This window comes from Tachysurus fulvidraco, chromosome 26, assembly GCF_022655615.1.
Source record: "Tachysurus fulvidraco isolate hzauxx_2018 chromosome 26, HZAU_PFXX_2.0, whole genome shotgun sequence".
Taxonomy (NCBI): domain Eukaryota; kingdom Metazoa; phylum Chordata; class Actinopteri; order Siluriformes; family Bagridae; genus Tachysurus; species Tachysurus fulvidraco.
Genome location: NC_062543.1, coordinates 9873235 through 9891975, shown reverse-complemented (window position 1 = coordinate 9891975; position 18741 = coordinate 9873235). Strand labels below are relative to the sequence as shown.

Genomic DNA, 18741 nt, shown 5'->3' with positions numbered 1-18741 from the left:
AACACATGTAACTAGGACCACACGAAGCCAGAAACAAGCTCCAGTTAGTCATGAATTCAGCATCTAGAGTTCAAGAACCAGAAGGTATGAAAACATCACTTCTATCCTATCCACACTAAACTGGTTGGCAGTCAAATTGCTGACTTATCCACCATGCCAACTTAATTGTTATTAAATGTTATTTTTCAATATTGTTATTCTTACTACTCTTTGTACTTTTTTCTTTTTCATATTCTTCTTCTTATTATTATTATATAACTGGGTGTTGATCTATAGGTTGGGTAGTGTGCGAGTGGGAAAAAAAAAGACTTGGGCTCATGTGGAAAGGGTTTAAAAACCATTGTAGTGTCTAAGTCTGTGTGTACTCACCTCTCCAATTTGTGTGTGTGTATCCTCAATCAAGTGAGAATATGACCGTATAATCTCCTTCATTTGGACAATATGGCTTTCTTCAATGTCCTGAAACTTCTGTTTTAACACATACACGGATAACAGGTCAGAGGAGAAGAGATTAAATTGAGTCTATTATTGGGGGGAAAACCATAAATACACAATTGCGCAACCATACATACCTGTGCTGTATCTTCCATTTTTTGCTCAAATTCAGTCTTTGTGCTGGCGTATTTCTCTACATAGGACTTGTATATTTCTCTGGCTTTCTTTACCTTTAGCCCAGCCTGAACATACACAACAGACATTTTATTTGTTCTCATTATTTTCAAGGTCAGTAGGTGCATATACGCATTTCCATTTTCTGTTAAAAGCATATACAGGACGTGTGGACAGGTGTCTTAATATCCAAGTATGTGTTATTAGTCCAAACACTTATATATGGCACTCGAGTGTATGTGCTTATACCTTATCAAGGTCTCTCTGAGTGGAACCCTCTTTGCGCATGCGTTCCTGCTCCAGAATCTTGCTGTTGTAGTTTTCTTTACTTTTTTGTAATGCTTGGGATACACTTTGGATGTTTTGGACAGCCTCCAGCGTGGGTGCCACTTCCTCCTTAGTCTAATATAAAGGTTATGAGATTACCCGAGTTCAATACTTCAGGTCAAGCAATTGAGGTCTCTGTGCTCTGAATCAAAATGGTAAAACAGTTAATGTACCTTAATTTCAATTACTACTGAATGTCTGCATGACTTACAGACAAGGATCCACTGACGTGAAAAAAAGGTTCTGATTTAGTGTTTTATTTTTCAAACCAGTATTGCAGATAAATTCAAATTAATGCATTGTCTAGCAGGGTCTATAATTTAAATGTCATCTCCAGCTTTAAGCTGGACAAAAATAAAGTGATTTGCAGCTCACAATATCTGTTTGTTTGTTTTTTTTGTTTATCGAGAGTTTCATGCCAGTGTTGTGTTTAAATCAAAGGGTTTGATTTTTCCCTTCTCCTCAATATTTCGGGCTGTCTATTTTGTTTGTTTCATTTTTTTTTTATTTCATAATGCAGTTTTTTTTTCTTTTTTTTCAGGAGATGCTTATTGTTTTCCGTCTTCTAGCAAGCAAAGAAATCCCACTTCAGATCTTTTTAATATCCAGCATATTCGATCAAAGGTACATAATCATTAAGCATTTTTGTGGTCAAAGTGTGCATTTGGTATTTTCTGTAAAATAAATGTCAGTTGATTTGACTTCTTGATGTAGTGATAATCTCACATTTTTAAGTGTGGCTTAGATACACATCGTTTTTGGGTCCACATGAAAGGGTGCATTAAGAAACTATTTAACAGTAGATAGCAAGATTACATTCTTATAAGGAGTTGCCTATAATGGGCATTAACTGGCTAACTTGGTTCAACCTGCCCGCAGTGCTACTGGTTTAGTAGCAATGTGGACCACATTTTGAGTGAATCAGATCCAAACATGCTATTAAGTATTTGTCAAAAAAGAAATTATAAAGCAATTTAAAAAAGGGAAGAATCATGTCATGGTTAAACAACAACAAAAAAAAATACATATACATATACATACATATATATATATATATATATATATATATATATATATATATATATATATATATATATATATATATATAGATAACTATATACACACACACACACACACACACACACACACACACACACACACACACACAGTTTTTCCTCACCCAGTTTTGCACACATCTTGAGCTGATTGTTGTCAGTATACTTTTCTCAGTTATTGTTGTTTTTAGTTCTTGTTTTATGTTTTTTTTTTTTTTTTTTACAAAACTATGTTTATGTTTTAAGTTTTTATTACATTCCAAGGATACGGTAATTTTTTATACATAACTGTATATGCTTTAAAATGCATTTGCACATACTTTTATGTATTGTTAACATCACAATGAGTCATGTTGACACCTGAGATTATGACAAAAAATTATGATATTTGGTTTAAAGGTATGCTTGGAACATTTTGGATTATTCTGACTCTTAGTTGGATAATGAATTAAATTGATAGCATGCCTTAAAGCTAAGTGACTGCCCAATGGATGGGTTATATATGGAATGGTTATGAACGCACATTTTATATAATCAAGGAAATGATGAATTATTTGATTTTCCTTTATGTTTTTATGCTTAATATCTGTCTTGTTCTCTTTATGCTAGTTCTTTTCATTTGTGTGTATATTCTGTAGCAGGGTGCTCTGACCTGATATGTCATGACAAAAAAGTAGATGGAATATACACAAGGAGCTATTTAGTTAGAAGAACTCTGTTACAATCCCATCTAGAGATTTATCCTTAAACCATTTTGCATTTGACTTGTGTTATTCTGGCTTTATTGCATTGTCCTCATTTTATTGGAGCTATTATTGCTAATTAAATCTGTTAACAATGGATAAACAGTACACATATGTTAAAGTAAACTTTAAGTTTACTTTAGTTCTACCTAATTAATTATACCAATCCTGTCTCAAAAACAAAAGTATATGTTTTTGGTTAACAAAATTTGAACTAGAAACAGTACCTTTTTATGGGCTTTGGTCTGTTCCTCTGCATATTTCTGCACCTCCTTGATGAGTTCTTGCAATTTGCGCACAAGGTCCATATGACAGACAGACAGCTTTTCTGTTGACACCTTAAACACATCCCATACTGGTGCAAATGTCCTGTAGGAGAAGTGAATTTTTAAAACCATCACACTTAAAATATAAACAGTCTATTTATACAAACAATACTTTAGACAGGGCAAACAATCCATAGGAATTATGTATACTCTTAATGCTCACAGTTTGCTATGTGTTATACCACTTTCACCAGAATACCACCAAACCCTGCATTACAGTACACAAGTACTCTCTTGATGTAATACTAAAGCATATCACACACAGATTATACAACTAGGCAGTTACTGTGTTACACAGAGAAACAGAGCAACAAGTGCCTGGAGAACAACAGATGGCTTTGTGGTTGATGTAATCGTGGAAGCCATCAGTTGGGGCAACAGAGACGCATGTCCCATCCAACCTACTGTATTTCTCATGTTTCTCTTATCATAGACATGTTTTTTAGTAAGACAAAGACACCACGGTACAAGTAGAAAGAATTTTTTTTCTTATTATAATTTTAAGTAAAACCATATTAATAAAGCATACTTTGTACAGGCAATCAGACAAGACCATATTCTGAATGCAAAGCAGAAATGATCTGGAAAAAAAAAAAACAGATTTCAGTCTTAGAACTTACTCAAAATTACCTTTTTATAGTTTGCATCATCAAAAAGGTGTATACTCAATTAGTTTTTTTTTAAATGACTGTTTAATGAAATAAGTCATGTTAAGCATTTTCTTTTTAATGGTTTTCTCTGGGGCAGAAAACACTTTAAATTAAAATGTTATCTTTCCACTTGGATTCTGGTTATTAAACCTTAATTATTAATGATCTTAGCCATAGATAGCAGTTACGATAAGAGAAAGGTGAGAGAAAAACTATTTTCCCTGATCATTGTTTTAGCGTAATAGGCCATGTTAAGCATTTTTCATGTATTTTTCATTCTTATCAAGCATTTAAGAATGTCCTCAAAGAATTTCAGTGGCCTCTGCTACATTCAGCCTAATATAATGCATTATTTGTTATTTACTCAGCGGTGCACACAGCATATTTACAACAATGTATGGTCATTTTACTAAGACTGAAACAAGACAGCAAATTTCACTTTAAAGGCATCTTCACTTTTTTTTATAACAGAACAGTGCAAAACCTGGATGGAAACTTGGCTACTGACATCACCAAACTGTTGAATTCTTCTTATTTTGTGATGCTTTTCTAGGCCTTTGCCCAAACTTGTTCCAGGTGTTTGTTTAAATACAGAAGGGTTTCCCTACAATTACCAGGTCAAATGCAATGTCAAGCAGGTGAAGGGTCATTGACTTGGCCAGTGTAAAAGCTTCCTCCTAGTTCGATAGATCGACAGAGATACCCTCCCAGTAAGACTGAGTGCATTTTCTTTGTACATTGGCCAACATTTCTAATTGTGATACCTTCATCTTTATCACAGGTATCTGCCATGTTGAGGTTGACTGTTGACTGTTTATCTCTTACAATGATTCTGCCATCACCTGCTGCTATTTACCTTGGCTGACCTGTTTTTTAAGACAGTTAATTTTTTCTTAAAAGCTATGCTTAATGCTTGTGCAATGATAGAACATGATCACAGGTTTTCCTTTTTTTCTCAGCTTTAAAATGGCTTTTCCCTAAGACAGCTCTCTGGTCGTTATGGAGGTTAATTTTCTTTTTTCTTGTTATTATTATTTATTTTTTTTAATTAATGTAATCTTTACAAATAAAAAATTCAGAGCTCAAAACAACAGCAGACATTCAGAGCTATTAAGTGTTTAAACAACTATTATTTATTTAGCAGGACACCATTAGACAACAAGAAAAAAGCTTGAACCCATTTCCTGTGACATCTCATCAGCCTAGTAGCTCCAGTCACAGATCTATCAATCACACAATTATTTTTGTTCTCCTCTTCAATAATTCTAATAAGAAAAGCGATTAAACAAGCACTTCTGTTACCAACATCAATGCCATGATCAAAACCTGTCATTGCTGTACGTTGTTGTACATGGCTTTGATGTATTATGACCTGTATCTGCATACATTTTATGCATTGTACTGCTACTGTAAAAATAACAGAAACTTGGAGAAAGACCATCCCAGAGCGTCCCAGATTTATAACAGATCCTGCTACTCTGTCTAGTGTGCCTCAAATTTGTAGAATGTAACTAACCTAAAAACTGTAGTAGATATGTTCAAATATTATTAGATGGAAGTTTTCAACTGTTGCCTAAACAACGATCTTGTGATGTGGCACACACAGTTTAAGTTAAATAAAGACCCAATACAATTTGGCAAGTTCTTTATTTTGTTTGGTTTACTATTGGAGCAGTCACATGAAAGGTGCACATTCCATGTTGACTGCTAGTAACATCCAAAGTAAGGTGAAATCAATAAATGGTTGTATTAATGTGAATATTTGTCTTGCCGATTCAGGAAAGGCCTAAAAGGGAGTGGCCCGCGAACAGGAAGCCAGTGTTATAGCATCCTGAAGGGGAGGAGTCATCCGATCAAGCATGCAAAGATTATAAATGTATTGTATGTAGAGATTTCAGTGATTTTGTTAAATGATAGTGCCTTTGATTACAGGTAGACTTTATTTTGGGTGTGACTTGTAAAGTGTTAAGATCTAGAAACATAGTGTTGCTAACAAATGGAGTGTTATGATTGGCCCGTTTGAATCTGAAGGGAGGGGACCAGGATGATTAAAAGACAAAGGAAATGCTGCAGAGGTAGAGGGGTGTTTGTTGGAACAGTAGCCAACAATTTTGTTATTCCCTTTTGTGTTTTGTTAAGTGTTGAGTTGTACTTTGAATAGTTTTTTTTTATTTGTTTATTTTTTGGTAAATTTTGATTTTTCAATGGAAAGTTTGCTTTGGCTTCTTTCACACCTGTCTGAGAATGGTGGCTCACATAAATAAAAAGACACTTCATTGGATTTTTCGAGAGTTTTGCCATTTCTTTTGCTGCCAGTTTGCCACTGCACCGACCATCTTACCACAGATCTCCATTTGAAAAACATCTACAATATCACAGACTAGAAGTTTGACAAAAAGTTTCACATGGAATCAGGTGTATATAATGTTATGCAAATGACCATTTGAATTTAGAATTTATAAATGAAATAATCTCACAACAGATACAATAGTTTGAGCACTAAAACGATATCAGTTTTATATTACAGCCTTAGACGTTTGACTATGTGCCTTTAGAAATAGCCATTAAGTTAAATGTAAGGAATTTAAGTGAAACCATTTCTCCCTTAGTCATAAACACGCACATGACACAACACAAGACAAACATACAAAGACCTACCCCAACTGAGAGAAATTGCTAGCAGTCTTGGCCAGTTTGGTTATTGCTCTGGAGTAGGTCTCCTCAATTGTAGCCCTGTAGACACATCATATTCACAGTCACTCCTGGGGAAATTTATTACCACACTGATTTCAAAGCAAACACGAACAAGCATGGGGAAATATATTAGTTTTATAATAAACCTAGAAAAATCTGTTTTTACTTGCTCTAACAATACAGTTGCTTAAACCTGCACTCTATTATTTTGAACAAGGCTGAACATGGTACAAATGTTGGTTTAGCAGTTTAGCAGAAAATTAGTGAATTATTCAGCTCTTACTTTTTTTTTTACATAAAAAACAACAACTGATAATAGAAATAAGAGAAAGAGTGGTTATAAGAGAATCAAATAAGCACAACATACATAAACATGTCACAAGTAAGGGGTGAATGCTGATCCAAGGACAGAAATCCATTTAGTTTGCATAGCATAAAACCTATGGCAAAAACGTAAGATCTTACGGGCTTAAACAGGGTGACTTAATGACCTAATACAAAACAGGTGAGCATAATCCAGAAACATTTAGGGCACCAACCATTGGCAGGAGAGGAACTGAGACAGGGCAGGAAATAAAAAAATGGCACATGGCAATGTAAACAAAAACACAACAGAAACAGAGTTTATAATATATGTGCAAGGTTATCCTTTAAGGTGAGACGTAGCTAATTAAATTCCTAACCCTTGGCCAGGGTTAAGAATGATTCAATTCCTGATTGGGTATGCTTTCTTAGAATAATAAACATATAAAATATTTTCTCTCAAAGAGAACACAAATCTTAATTTATTCTTAATGTATTTTTTAAGTTATAGATTTACAAAAGAAACAAGAGAAGGATTTTCCAACAGTGGCAAATGTTAACAATTGCTATTAAAACAGTAGATGTTGATTCTAAACATACTGGTCACAAAGATTTATATTTAAATAAAATGTCTAATTTAAGTTTAGTTAACAAGGCAAATGCTGATATCTTGGAAGTATTATGAGAGCTTGCTATAATTCTCTAGGACAAGAACTGTCACGTAGAGTGAGTTTATAATCAATAACAATAATCTACAAAAAAATAATAAAATAAAAAAGCATCATTTTAGTGAGTACTCAGACCCTTTATCACCTTTGGCAGCAATTTCCACATCAATTTTGGTTGAGCTTCATTGCACACCTGGTTTAGTCAGTTCGCCATTCTTCTTGACTGATCCCCTTAAGTGCATCTGAGAATTGTCATCTTTCTGTCTCTCTAAAGATGTTCTATTAGTTTAGGTCAGGGCTTTGGCTAGGCCACTAAAAAAATGTAATGACTTGTATCAAAATCATTACTACTCCAAAATTGTCTTGGCGCTTTGCTTCATTTTTATGTCATTGAAAACTGAGGTTTTTCTCACAGTCGTAGGTTGTCTGTGCTCTGGAACAGGTTACCTTCAAAAACCTCTATGTATTGGCTTCATTCACACTTCCCTAAATTCTAACAATTTTACGAACCTTTATTTCAACTAGAAATCATAACGATTTAGGCTAAATGTAAACACTAAGGTTACCTTGTGTCGACTCCGCTCAGTGGACTTGATACAAGGACTAAGTGTTTTGGATGAGATGCTACAGTGTGTTTTCTGCATGGAGGTTTAGTTTGAAATTATCACAAACCTTGGAAACTTTCTGCTGTTTTATTTTGCCTAAATCTTCTCCTTGCCACTTTCTCCGTTCCTCTGTCCAACACATTTTTAAAAACCTGAAAGGATGGTGGTGAACCATCATCTTTGGAGGAGAAATGTGGAATGTGGTGACTAAAAGCCCAGTCCTCACATAACCACAGTACTGCCAACCCTAAGAAAGACCCCTGCAGACCAGCGTTTAACAAACCAGCTTCATTATTGTTTCTTCCTCACTCCCCTCTAAATGTTCCCACATTTGGTAAATAAAAGAATCCTAGCATATCTGTGCTGTATATGCTACCCACACATGGGCATTGTGTCATCATCACAAGAACTATTTAGGGACCACATTGGCATTTTTATTATAATAATTGTTCTTTTTTATTATTAGTTATTGTGACTAATGTCGTCATATATAAATAAACTTTATAATAGGTTTGTACAGTGTACATTATTTAGTGTTCACTACTATCCATGGTTTCAGTCATCCACTGGGGGCTTGGAACATATTCCAACTGTGGTTTCACTACAGCCTCAGAAGCACTATGTTTCCACAGATGACATGAAGGAAAAAAAAAAACAAGTGAAAGAACTTTTGTTTCACTTGACAAGCGTACATATGTTACCTATTCAGGTAAATGTTAATGGTTCTAATATCACATAAAATGTGGAAAAAGTTCTTACACTTTATCTTGGCTTAATTTTCTACATAACTGTGTGTGTGTGTGTGTGTGTGTGTGTGTGTGTGTGTGTGTGTGTGTGTGTGTGTGTGTGTGTGTGTGTGTGTGTAATTACCTTTCTCTAATGAAGTCTGCAAGTTCCTTGCTGGATATCTGGCCATGTTTCATATTATGATAGAGGATATCAAACCCATTATTTCTTTCACCCTACAAAATAAACAAATAAACAGATTAATAAATAAATACATAAAGCACAACCAGAAGTTTGGTACTAGTGTTAGCAAACCTAAATCCCTGAGGATTCTTGTGTTTTAAAAACTAATAAGGGACTGGCTATGTGCCTAAATCTTTTAAACTAGCAGTTATGAAACCTTTGTTGCAAAAACCCAACCCCTTTATCTCCGAGATCCTTGAAAAGGTTGTAAGACAGCAGTTATGCTCTTACCTACTTTGGAGCAATATTCATTAAATGTATCAGTCAAGATTTTAGCCTCATCATAGCATAGAGACAGCACTAGTTAAAGTTGTAAATAACCTGTTACTGGCCTCTGACCAGGGTTGTCTCTTTGCTGGTGTTACCTGATCTAAGTGCAGCTTTTGATACCATTGATCATAAGGACAGCCCTCTCCTGGCTTAGGTCTTATTTGACTGATCGTTATCAGTTCGTAGAGCACAATTTTGACTACTCTAAACATACTAATGTTACTGTATGTTAATACTGTATGTGCTGTTTTAGGCTGATTACTTTTCTCCCTATATATATATATATATATATATATATATATATATATATATATATATATATATATATATATATATGCTACCCTTTGGTACAATTATTCATAAACATGGTCTTAGCTTCCACCGTTATGCTGATGACATGCAGCTATATGTTTCAGATAAGTCAGATGTGAGTCACCAGCTTAATAAGATTAATGAATGTGTGAAGGCCATTAGACAGTGAACGCTTAATAACGTCCTGCTTAACTCTGACAAGACAGAGGTGTTTTTACTCGGAAGAAATAAGCTCTGATTACAGAGTAACTCTAAATTGTCTTTCTATTACAATATGTAATATGTAATATGTGCAGCAGTAAAAGACCTTGGTGTGATTATTGACCCTGGCTCTCACATATGAACTCATTAGTACTCATATGAATCTTTTAAAGGTAAATTCTTGCATAAAACTAAAACTTAATATATTACTTGTATGTAACTTTCTGTATTGTGTCACTGAATCACCTAATTTCCATGTTTCATAATTTAATGCTGTGACTAAAACTTTAATGCTTTTTAAATGAAATCCATGATGTGTTTTCTAAAATTTCGTGTTTGACATATTGAACCAGACATTTTTGCAGGCAAAAAAAGTCAAGGCAAATTGGAGGGAAAATTCTGGTCCGAGTAGATACATATTTAATACGTAGTTACTAAACAAGTAGTTTAACAAACCTATGTAGCTCTACAGCAATCATGGCATATGAGCATTATGGACACTATGAACACTGGCAGCATGGAAATGGTCAAGACCACATTTGTGAATGGAAGGCAAAGTCAGTGGGAATGTGTGGGTGGATAAACAGGCACCTGCGGATAGTTGTAGTAAGTGTTCTGAGTAACAGCAAACACCAGACACGGACAGAAAGAGTGGAGCTGAAATGTGTGTTTATGTGATTCATATTCAAAGCATGCTAAAAAAAAAGAGGTCCCAGGAAAAAGAAATAATGAGCCCCTTTGAGCCTGCCTCCCACTTACTCATCCCTGTTCAACCACAGCCTTTACAACATACCTTGCTGAACACCAGGTTAAGCCAAAAGATTGCAAATAATCTTTCTGTGACATCATGTGATGAAAACACCTAAAATCAGTGGGGTCAAAAACATAGACACTCTTTCTGCAAACACAATTCATTTCTTTCTTACTCCTTCCTTTCTATCTGTAACACCTTCTGTTTCTCTCACTCGTTCTCTACCAGTTACACTCACTCTTTCGGTCTACCTACTGAACTGTCCATATGTCTCCTCCAGTCCCACCATTTTTCTTTCTATTTTTCATTCTCTCGTTTTTTCTTTCTTGCTTTCTGTTCATCACTTTGCAACACATTTTCTTCTTTCTCCCTTCCATCTTTCAGTCACACTCTGTCCATCTATCCCTCTTTCAATTACACTCTATCCATCCATTAATCTTTGTGTACATTCTGTACCTATTTTGTACCTAAAATATTGATATTTGGGTGGCCATGATACTGAAATTCTGACTTTGATATCATTAGTAACTACTAACATATAACACTATTGCAAAAACTGCATTACCAGATATGAAGTATGAATGCTTATTATTTGTTTATTGGATTAAAACATTATACAGGGGGAAAAAGTGTGTAAAATGTAGACAGTATGTAGGGATGGAGTGATACAGGTATGGAGGAAGGAGGTGATGCAAGAAGATGCAAAGGGAATGGTACTGAAAGAGAGAAGGTGTGCAGTCAAAGATGGGATGCAGATGCATTAGGGTCTGTGTGAGTGTTCTAGTTTAGCTTTACTCTATTACTTTATATGTCCACATAATTTAATACATGTTTTCCTATATTGAGATTTTAAAATATGCATATATATCCAGCACTATATTTGATACTGGGGTGTTCTAACACCAGTATTCTCTGGAACAGAGGGATGAGCACTAATCTTCCTAAAGATATTACCAAGGTTGTTACTTTGACAATGGTTATGGTAATGCTGTGTGATTGTGTTAAATATCTGTTCCATTTGTTTTAAACCTGGTGTCTTTGAAAGACACTGAATATTTTCCCCTAATGTCATGAATAAATGGAGTTCTTGGTCATTCTGGAAAAGACCGCTCAAATCAGGATTATGATTGATCAAGATGAAGATGAACAACACATTTCAGTTAAAAACACTTTGTGCTGCTTTGCAATGACAAGGGGCTTTCATACATTGGTACCATCAGACACACAGGACTGTACTGTAGTATCAGATCCCACACCAGTGGACTGTAGAATAGCTTCCTCTTTTAGGCCATCAGATTGTTGAGCGATACTGTACCAAAGAACACCACCACTAACACCACCCACTCTACTACATTTATACTGGAATCTGACAGTCCTTGTACTACATCTGCAATGTCTCCCATCTAGACTAAATAGAAGCTTTAGATTGTTGAAAGAATATCTTTTATTTTTTATTTTAATAATCTAGAGTACTGTATGTCACTTTATGACTGCAGATTAACAGTTTACTACTTGATTACTTCAGCTACTTATTATAGTACATAAAAGCTAATCATTTTTGCAGAAATCTCATTATACAGTAGACATAAAAAGTCTACACACCCTTATAAAATTGCAGGTTTTTAAAATATAAAAACACAGAAATAACAACATAAATGTCAGACTCGTTACATCTTTATTGTGATCTTTCCAACAAACAAAAATCTAGAGACAAAAAAGAAGAATTAATTATTGGGAACATTTTAAATAAATAATAAACACCTTGATTGCAACTGCACTCAGAGTTACAAAGTCACATTCAAAATTTGACCTGTAGGTACATTTACTTTTATATTTACAGCCTTTGGCAGATACCTGTGTCTATTTAAACCCAGATAAAAGAAGGCCGTTGCTCTAGCATTTGTTGAATGTTTGGGGTTGCATTCTACTGAGAGCCATGTGCCAAGAAGAGTTGCCAAAGAAACGGCGAGTCAATTGTCAAAAGGTAAAAAGCAGGAGAAGCATTTAAAAGAATATCAGGGGCACTGAATGTAACATGGAACATTGGCAAAACCATCATCAATAAGTGGAGAAAATGTGCCACCATAATCACATTGCAAAGGTCAGGAGGGCGAGGAGATAAAGAACGGTACCAAGAAGCCAACAGGTCCTGGTCAGTCCTAGGATGTGACTACCATCCCCTGTATTCTGCACAACTCTGGGCTGTGGGGTAGGGTGCAAGACAAAAGCTTTTTTTTTTTTTTTTCAAAAACAAATATGTAAGCCGGACTGAATGATGTCAAAAGATTCATACAGTCCCCCCAAACAATGTGGAAAATGTGTTATGATCTGACAAGACAAAGGGTGCACTTTTCAGCCTTAATTTTAAAAGGTATGTCTGGCACAAAGCCAATACAGAGCATCTTCTAAGGAATAACAGTGAAGCATGGTGGGGATTATGCTTTGGGGCTGTTTCTCTTCAGCTATGCCAGGGACACATCAAGACACTGGGTCAGGTCAAGATAGATGAAAAAATGAATAGCTCGAAATACAAAGATATTTTGGCAAAAACATTCTGTCCTGTCAAAAAGCTGAAATTGAAGAGGAATTTAACATTCCAACATGATAATGACCAAAGCACCAATCATACATGTCCCAAAGCTAATATCAACCAAGGCATGGCTTCAGAAAGGAAAAAGAAAAAAGAAAAACTCTTGGAATGTCCCAGTCAGAACCCAGACCTCAATCCTACTGAAAACCTATGGACTGACCTAAAAAGAGGTCACAGGAGACCACCTTGCAATGTGAAGTAGGTCTGAAATGATTCCTCAAGTAACTAGAACACAAAAAGAAAACAAAACGTCAAAGCTTCGTTTAGTCCATTTACTGTAACTTCACATGGAGCACTGAATTTCCCCATGTTCCCCATGTTTTCTTTTCTTTTTGTATTCGAGTTAATTATTACTGATGCACAATCCGCTAAACTCTAGACATGTGATGTATACACAGACGCTGCAAAATGAAAAACAGAGGAATGGGGAGAAAGTGGTGAGGAGAAGATGAACACAAGGTCACAGGTTTGACACAAGGTAACGTTAGCATTTGCATTTAGCCTAAATCATTATGATTGCTAGTTGAAATGAAGGCCCATAAAAATACATGTTGATTGTGGCTATATGTAGTGACTATTTAAGACCATAAATCAATATGGTGGTTAATTATGATGTCTCCAAATTAGCAAGGTTCTGTGAAAGCCCAAGCGTCATTCATGTTCATAGTCTCACTCTCTCGGTCACCCAGACACACACACACGTGATGCTCCTTGAAGAGAGACACACAGCTGCAAATATTGCAAAGTGGCTTGAAGACATTACCATATTCATCATTCCACCAGAGAATGTAATATGGTGATTAAATGCACTAAATGGGTTTAGTTTTCACGGTTATTAATGTGTGCAATTTCAGAAATAAAAATGTTGATTTTTCTAAAAAGTAAACACATTTAAGAGACCTCTTATTTTCTCTTGCAAATTTGTATTCTTCTTTAATAAAAGAGGCTTCCGGTAGCTGCACGCATCAGATTCAAAATACCGATGCTGCTGCCTACAAACACAAAAATGGACCAGGTCCCTCGTACCTCAAAGCGCTGCAACTCGCAGAGAGCTACCAGCACTGCTCGACTGGTCCCACCATTTCTAGTGGTAAGAGTCAAGTATACTACAAGACTCTTTTCTGTTCTATCATTGAGGTGGTGGAATGAACTTCCCATAGATGTCCAGACAGCTATTTTCAAACGATGGTTGAAGACCTACTTATTCATGGAACACTTCAACTAGAACTTTCTTCCCTGTTGGGTGTATTTTAAAAAAAAACTTTGAATAGTGATTTAGACTCATGGTATCTTAAGTTTGTAGCCCAGTGAACAAGAGTTCTAGCATTTAATGATATAGACTTAAGCACTTCTGTACGTCACTATGGATAAAGGCATCTGCCAAATGCTGTGAATTTAAAATGTAAATGTTTAAGTAAATTATTCCAAATAATTAAATATATCTTTTTTTCTCTTGATTTCTCCTTGTTGGAATATTGCATTAAAGTTGTAACAAGTCTGACATTTCTGCCTTTATATTTTACATGCTTGCAATTTTGTAAGGGTGTGGACACTATTTATATCCATGCTACACAGATGCTTAAATGCTTTTCTCTTTTTTTGCCATCTTGAATCAATATTTAAGTCAATTGGGCCTGCTCAGCATTTTATACACATCACAGTGCATGAAAGAACAAGAAAATTAACGTCCTATCATGTAAGGGACCCGCCTGGCCACATCTGAACTTGTGGCTTCCCTGGTTCTTCACAGCTTTCCTTTACCTGTCACCATTTTCGCTATAGTATAACAAAAAAGGCAAATTAAACGAAAAAATCTTAAAGCAAGTAGAACATGCTCTGCTAACATTGTATTTATTAAACATTACAGTAAAGTACAGTAAAGCTACAGAAACTCACCCACATTGTACAATTGTGCTGAGCAGGAAAGCACTTCAGAGTACTTCACTTTATTAGGAATTCCTACTCATTCAAGAAACAAGTCTTTCAGCAAGTCATGCAGTGAGGGAATAATGCGATTTTAACTACAGTGTCATTCTGTTTCAGACCATAGCGCCATTCTGATCCTTTTGGTATGATTGCATCATAAAAACCTTGCAGGTGCTATTTCATGCTTCATATCTCCTGTTAATCCACACCCAAAGGTGTTCTATTAGATATAGATCCGGTGAATGGATTGTAGACACAAGGCAGATTGGGTCCACGAATTTATAAAGTTGGTGCCAAATTTGGACCCTACCATCTGTGAGCAGAAAGAGGTTGCTCAGACCAGGCTATGCTTGTTATTGAATCTCTAAAATGAAATATCATATTATCAATTAATTTCTTTGATAACCAATGTTTACTCAAAGAGCTTATTTTAGCTATAGCACCAACAGTTGATTCAAACTATAGCAAAAGAATCAGTTTGACCTAGGACTGGGCGATAAAACGATAACGATATGTATCGCGACAGGCACGTGATCAATATCAATAAAAAATGTGTTCGATAAAAATTTTGATATTTTTGATTCTTCGTCGGAAGAAAAAGAAGGTGGCGAAGCAAGTTTGGTTGCTAAACTTGCACTAAATTCTCAGGTTTCTCTATGTTTATATTTAACACTTTGCACTATTTTATTACACTTTATTAAGCATTTCTTACATTTTCTTTCATTTTGCACCTTAAATATTAAGAGATAATTGTTAAGTGTTCATTGTGACTTTAGACTTATGTTTACATTTTAATTATTTGAGTTTTCCTGGTTGTTGACATTTCTGTCTTAACTGTGGGGATTATGATCAGAGGAAGGTTAAGTTTAAAATAAAAATGTTTAAATGTAATATATTTTCTCCTGTTCCTTATTTTAAATGGGTCATAAAAAATATCAATAATTATCGATATCGACCAATATGAAACACTGATATCGTGATACAGTTTTCAGCCATATCACCCAGCCCTAGTTTGACCTGATGTTTATTCACACACACACACACACACACACACACAAAAACACCACCATGTACAAACAGAGGTCAAAGAGTGGAGAGGAAATTTCTTGTGGTATGATGCATGCATCTGTGGGGAAGAGGAAATGAGGTTTCTCTAACACAGTCATTTGTTGTGGTATTTACATGGTTTGACAAGTCTGTTCTAGTCTAATGTCTAGTCAAAATGAGAAATTCCGGCAACATATGCTTTGAAACAAACACAGAAAATGACAAGTTTAAAGACGTTAAACCTGATTGCAGCTTCAGTATCCATACAAAAGATTTTACATATTTTTTGTTGTTTTCCCAGCAGTAGAATAAAGCAAAATAAATCATATTGTTTCATTTATATTCCTTCTTATAGGCATCTGATGAAAGACCTGCTGAATTACATTCCAGATGTTCTTAGCCTCACCTTTCTGAAACTGAAGTTCCACTTTAATTATCAGAAAATGTTGTTGTAATGCTTTCCTTAAAATGAATGCTATTTGGATCGGTATGTTATTTTTAAAAGCATTCATACATTTGTAAATGTGACTTAAGTTACATGTCTATATAAATGTGTCTATATGTGTATTTCACATGCAGAGTACACATGCCTTAAAAAATGACTTCATAGGTTGTCTAAGCTTCATTGTGGATTTAAAGCACAATTTAGAAGTTAAATTTTGAAAAAAACAAAACAGTGCATTTTAATATGTACAATTGTCTAATGTCAACAACACGACAGTTTTCACTGTTGATGTTACTGAATAGCTAAAATATTTTGGTAAACACTAATATTTTTGATTAAATATTTTGGTGTTTCTGGATATGCTAGTAATGATTTATTGAGTAGGGAGAATTTAGAAAAATATATATATTTCACAATTTTTTTTTTAAGTTCTTTCAGAGGGTATTGCTATTAACTCAGATGGCAGTAACCTACTGAAAGCTCAAAAGCAGGGTGTCCTTGATCATCGACGTGTGCATTAATGTCTGGCAGAAGGACATACAGTAGATGGGAAATGTATCAGAGCAAACGTACAGCTGACCATAACCACTGTTGTCATATTCAAAACAAAGCTCTTATATAAACTTCTACATTGTCTGAGTGTTCACCTCAATCCCCACTTTGTCTTCTAACAGATTTAAGTGTGTTAACAACAGATTACCAAAAGGAAGACAGACACACAACTACGTATCAGATTGTGATCTGTAAAAGTGTCACTTTTTCCTGTTTTGACAGTTCTTTAAAGTCCTTCATGTCTGTATGCTGATGGACAGAAACAAAACCTGTAAACCAACACGTGACCTGAATCAGTGTTCATAGCAGTTGAGAGAATCTAATTTCCATTAAAGACGAAATCTGAGAAAAATATGAACACAAAGCTTTTCCTGGAATAAACTAGGCCATGATACACTTCACCAGAGAGCACATAAGTGAATATACTGAAAGGTTTTTATTGTAAACAGTCGAGGTTCATGATCATAGTCTATATTTATATCTACAGTGGTGTCTAACATTAATCTACCCTTAAGTTAGACACACTAAAGATCCACAATATGTTTTAACTTCAAATTCATAACGCAGCCAGGAAAAATAAGTCATTAATCAGTTTCACGGGAAGATTTTATGAAATGTTTTTCCTCTCACTTTAACATAAATCCAGTGTGAATAACAGCAACGGGAGCCAATGGGCTTCTAGATTTAACCATTAACGCGCTACATCACTCTACGTTAGCCAATGAGCTTGCAGAAAGGTGGATTCCTGTTGGTTGTTCATGTTTGTCCGAGTTCACAGAGGCCCAATCCCTGGTGTCGCGAGACGACATTTGCCGACCAAAGTAACGCGGTGAGCGGGGCGTCTGTTCTGACGGTTTACCGGTAATCTAAACCGAGGAACACAATACAAAGAGCAGCCGAGCTATGATACGGCTCTCTGAAGTGGTTTACAGAATGACAAGGCCTTAAACTGAACAGCTGACTGTATGACAGTATGAGTATGAACACAACCGCGGATTATAACAAAAACACCTACCCAGAAATTTTCCAGGAAATACGGCGTTATCATTTTGGGTTCCTTTCTTCTGAAGTTTCGTCTCTTGTCTCAAATTCGATTAACTAAAACACTTAATCCACCGCCCTCCCCTGATTTTGTGTGGTTTTGAGCTCTTTTTTTCCCCCCTTTTCTTTTTCCTTTCCTTCCTCCGGTGTGAAACTCCACTTCCCCCCTCACGGGTTCACTTGTCTCCTTTAGCCTCCAGATGCAGTTTGGTGTTGTCCATTATTAACAGCAGGTCAGCGCCCCTAGCGGTAGCCTATAATAACGCTACAATTAATCTCGAACGTTAACAGTAACAATATGTGAGGAAAAACTTTATTACAAAATAGTTCAGTAATATATTACAAAAATATAAATGAAAATTTATCACACTTTTGTGTGTTTTGCTTGTTTTTTAGAACAAACTGGATGCATTGTTTAAGTGAGAATTTTTAAACTGGATCTTTAAATCTCACAGAAGTGGAATTCTGTAGGACTTTTAACACATTACAAGTTTTAAAGTTTTCAGATGTTTTTAAAACATTGTTTTACTAAAGATTTGTCATTAAATATGCTTTTTATCATAGATTTAAGAGATGCCTAACTACAATATTATTACAAATGAAAGCTATGAAAGTCCTCATTTCTGCTTTGTTTCCAATTTTAACTGTGCTATACCA

At 35.2% G+C, this 18741-nt stretch overlaps 1 protein-coding gene across 8 annotated transcripts in view; it reads right to left on the bottom strand.

Annotated features, from left to right (window-relative positions):
* The window catches only part of fcho2 (FCH and mu domain containing endocytic adaptor 2), a 47200-nt gene extending 28898 nt beyond the window's left edge, over positions 1–18302 (bottom strand). For 3 of the 8 annotated variants that reach the window (XM_047809110.1, XM_047809113.1, XM_047809111.1), the window contains exons 1-7: positions 18059–18301; positions 8851–8942; positions 6369–6443; positions 2962–3103; positions 859–1011; positions 573–677; positions 370–468 (exon numbers count right to left, since the gene is read on the bottom strand). In XM_047809110.1, coding sequence (XP_047665066.1) covers positions 370–468; positions 573–677; positions 859–1011; positions 2962–3103; positions 6369–6443; positions 8851–8942; positions 18059–18091 — 699 coding nt within the window. In that variant the 5' untranslated portion in view covers positions 18092–18301. Of the gene's footprint in view, positions 1–369; positions 469–572; positions 678–858; positions 1012–2961; positions 3104–6368; positions 6444–8850; positions 8943–18058 lie in introns of all 8 variants that reach the window. The other 5 variants (XM_027168003.2, XM_027168005.2, XM_027168002.2 and 2 more) reach the window with 3 other exon arrangements.
* Positions 18303–18741: the final 439 nt, after the last annotated feature.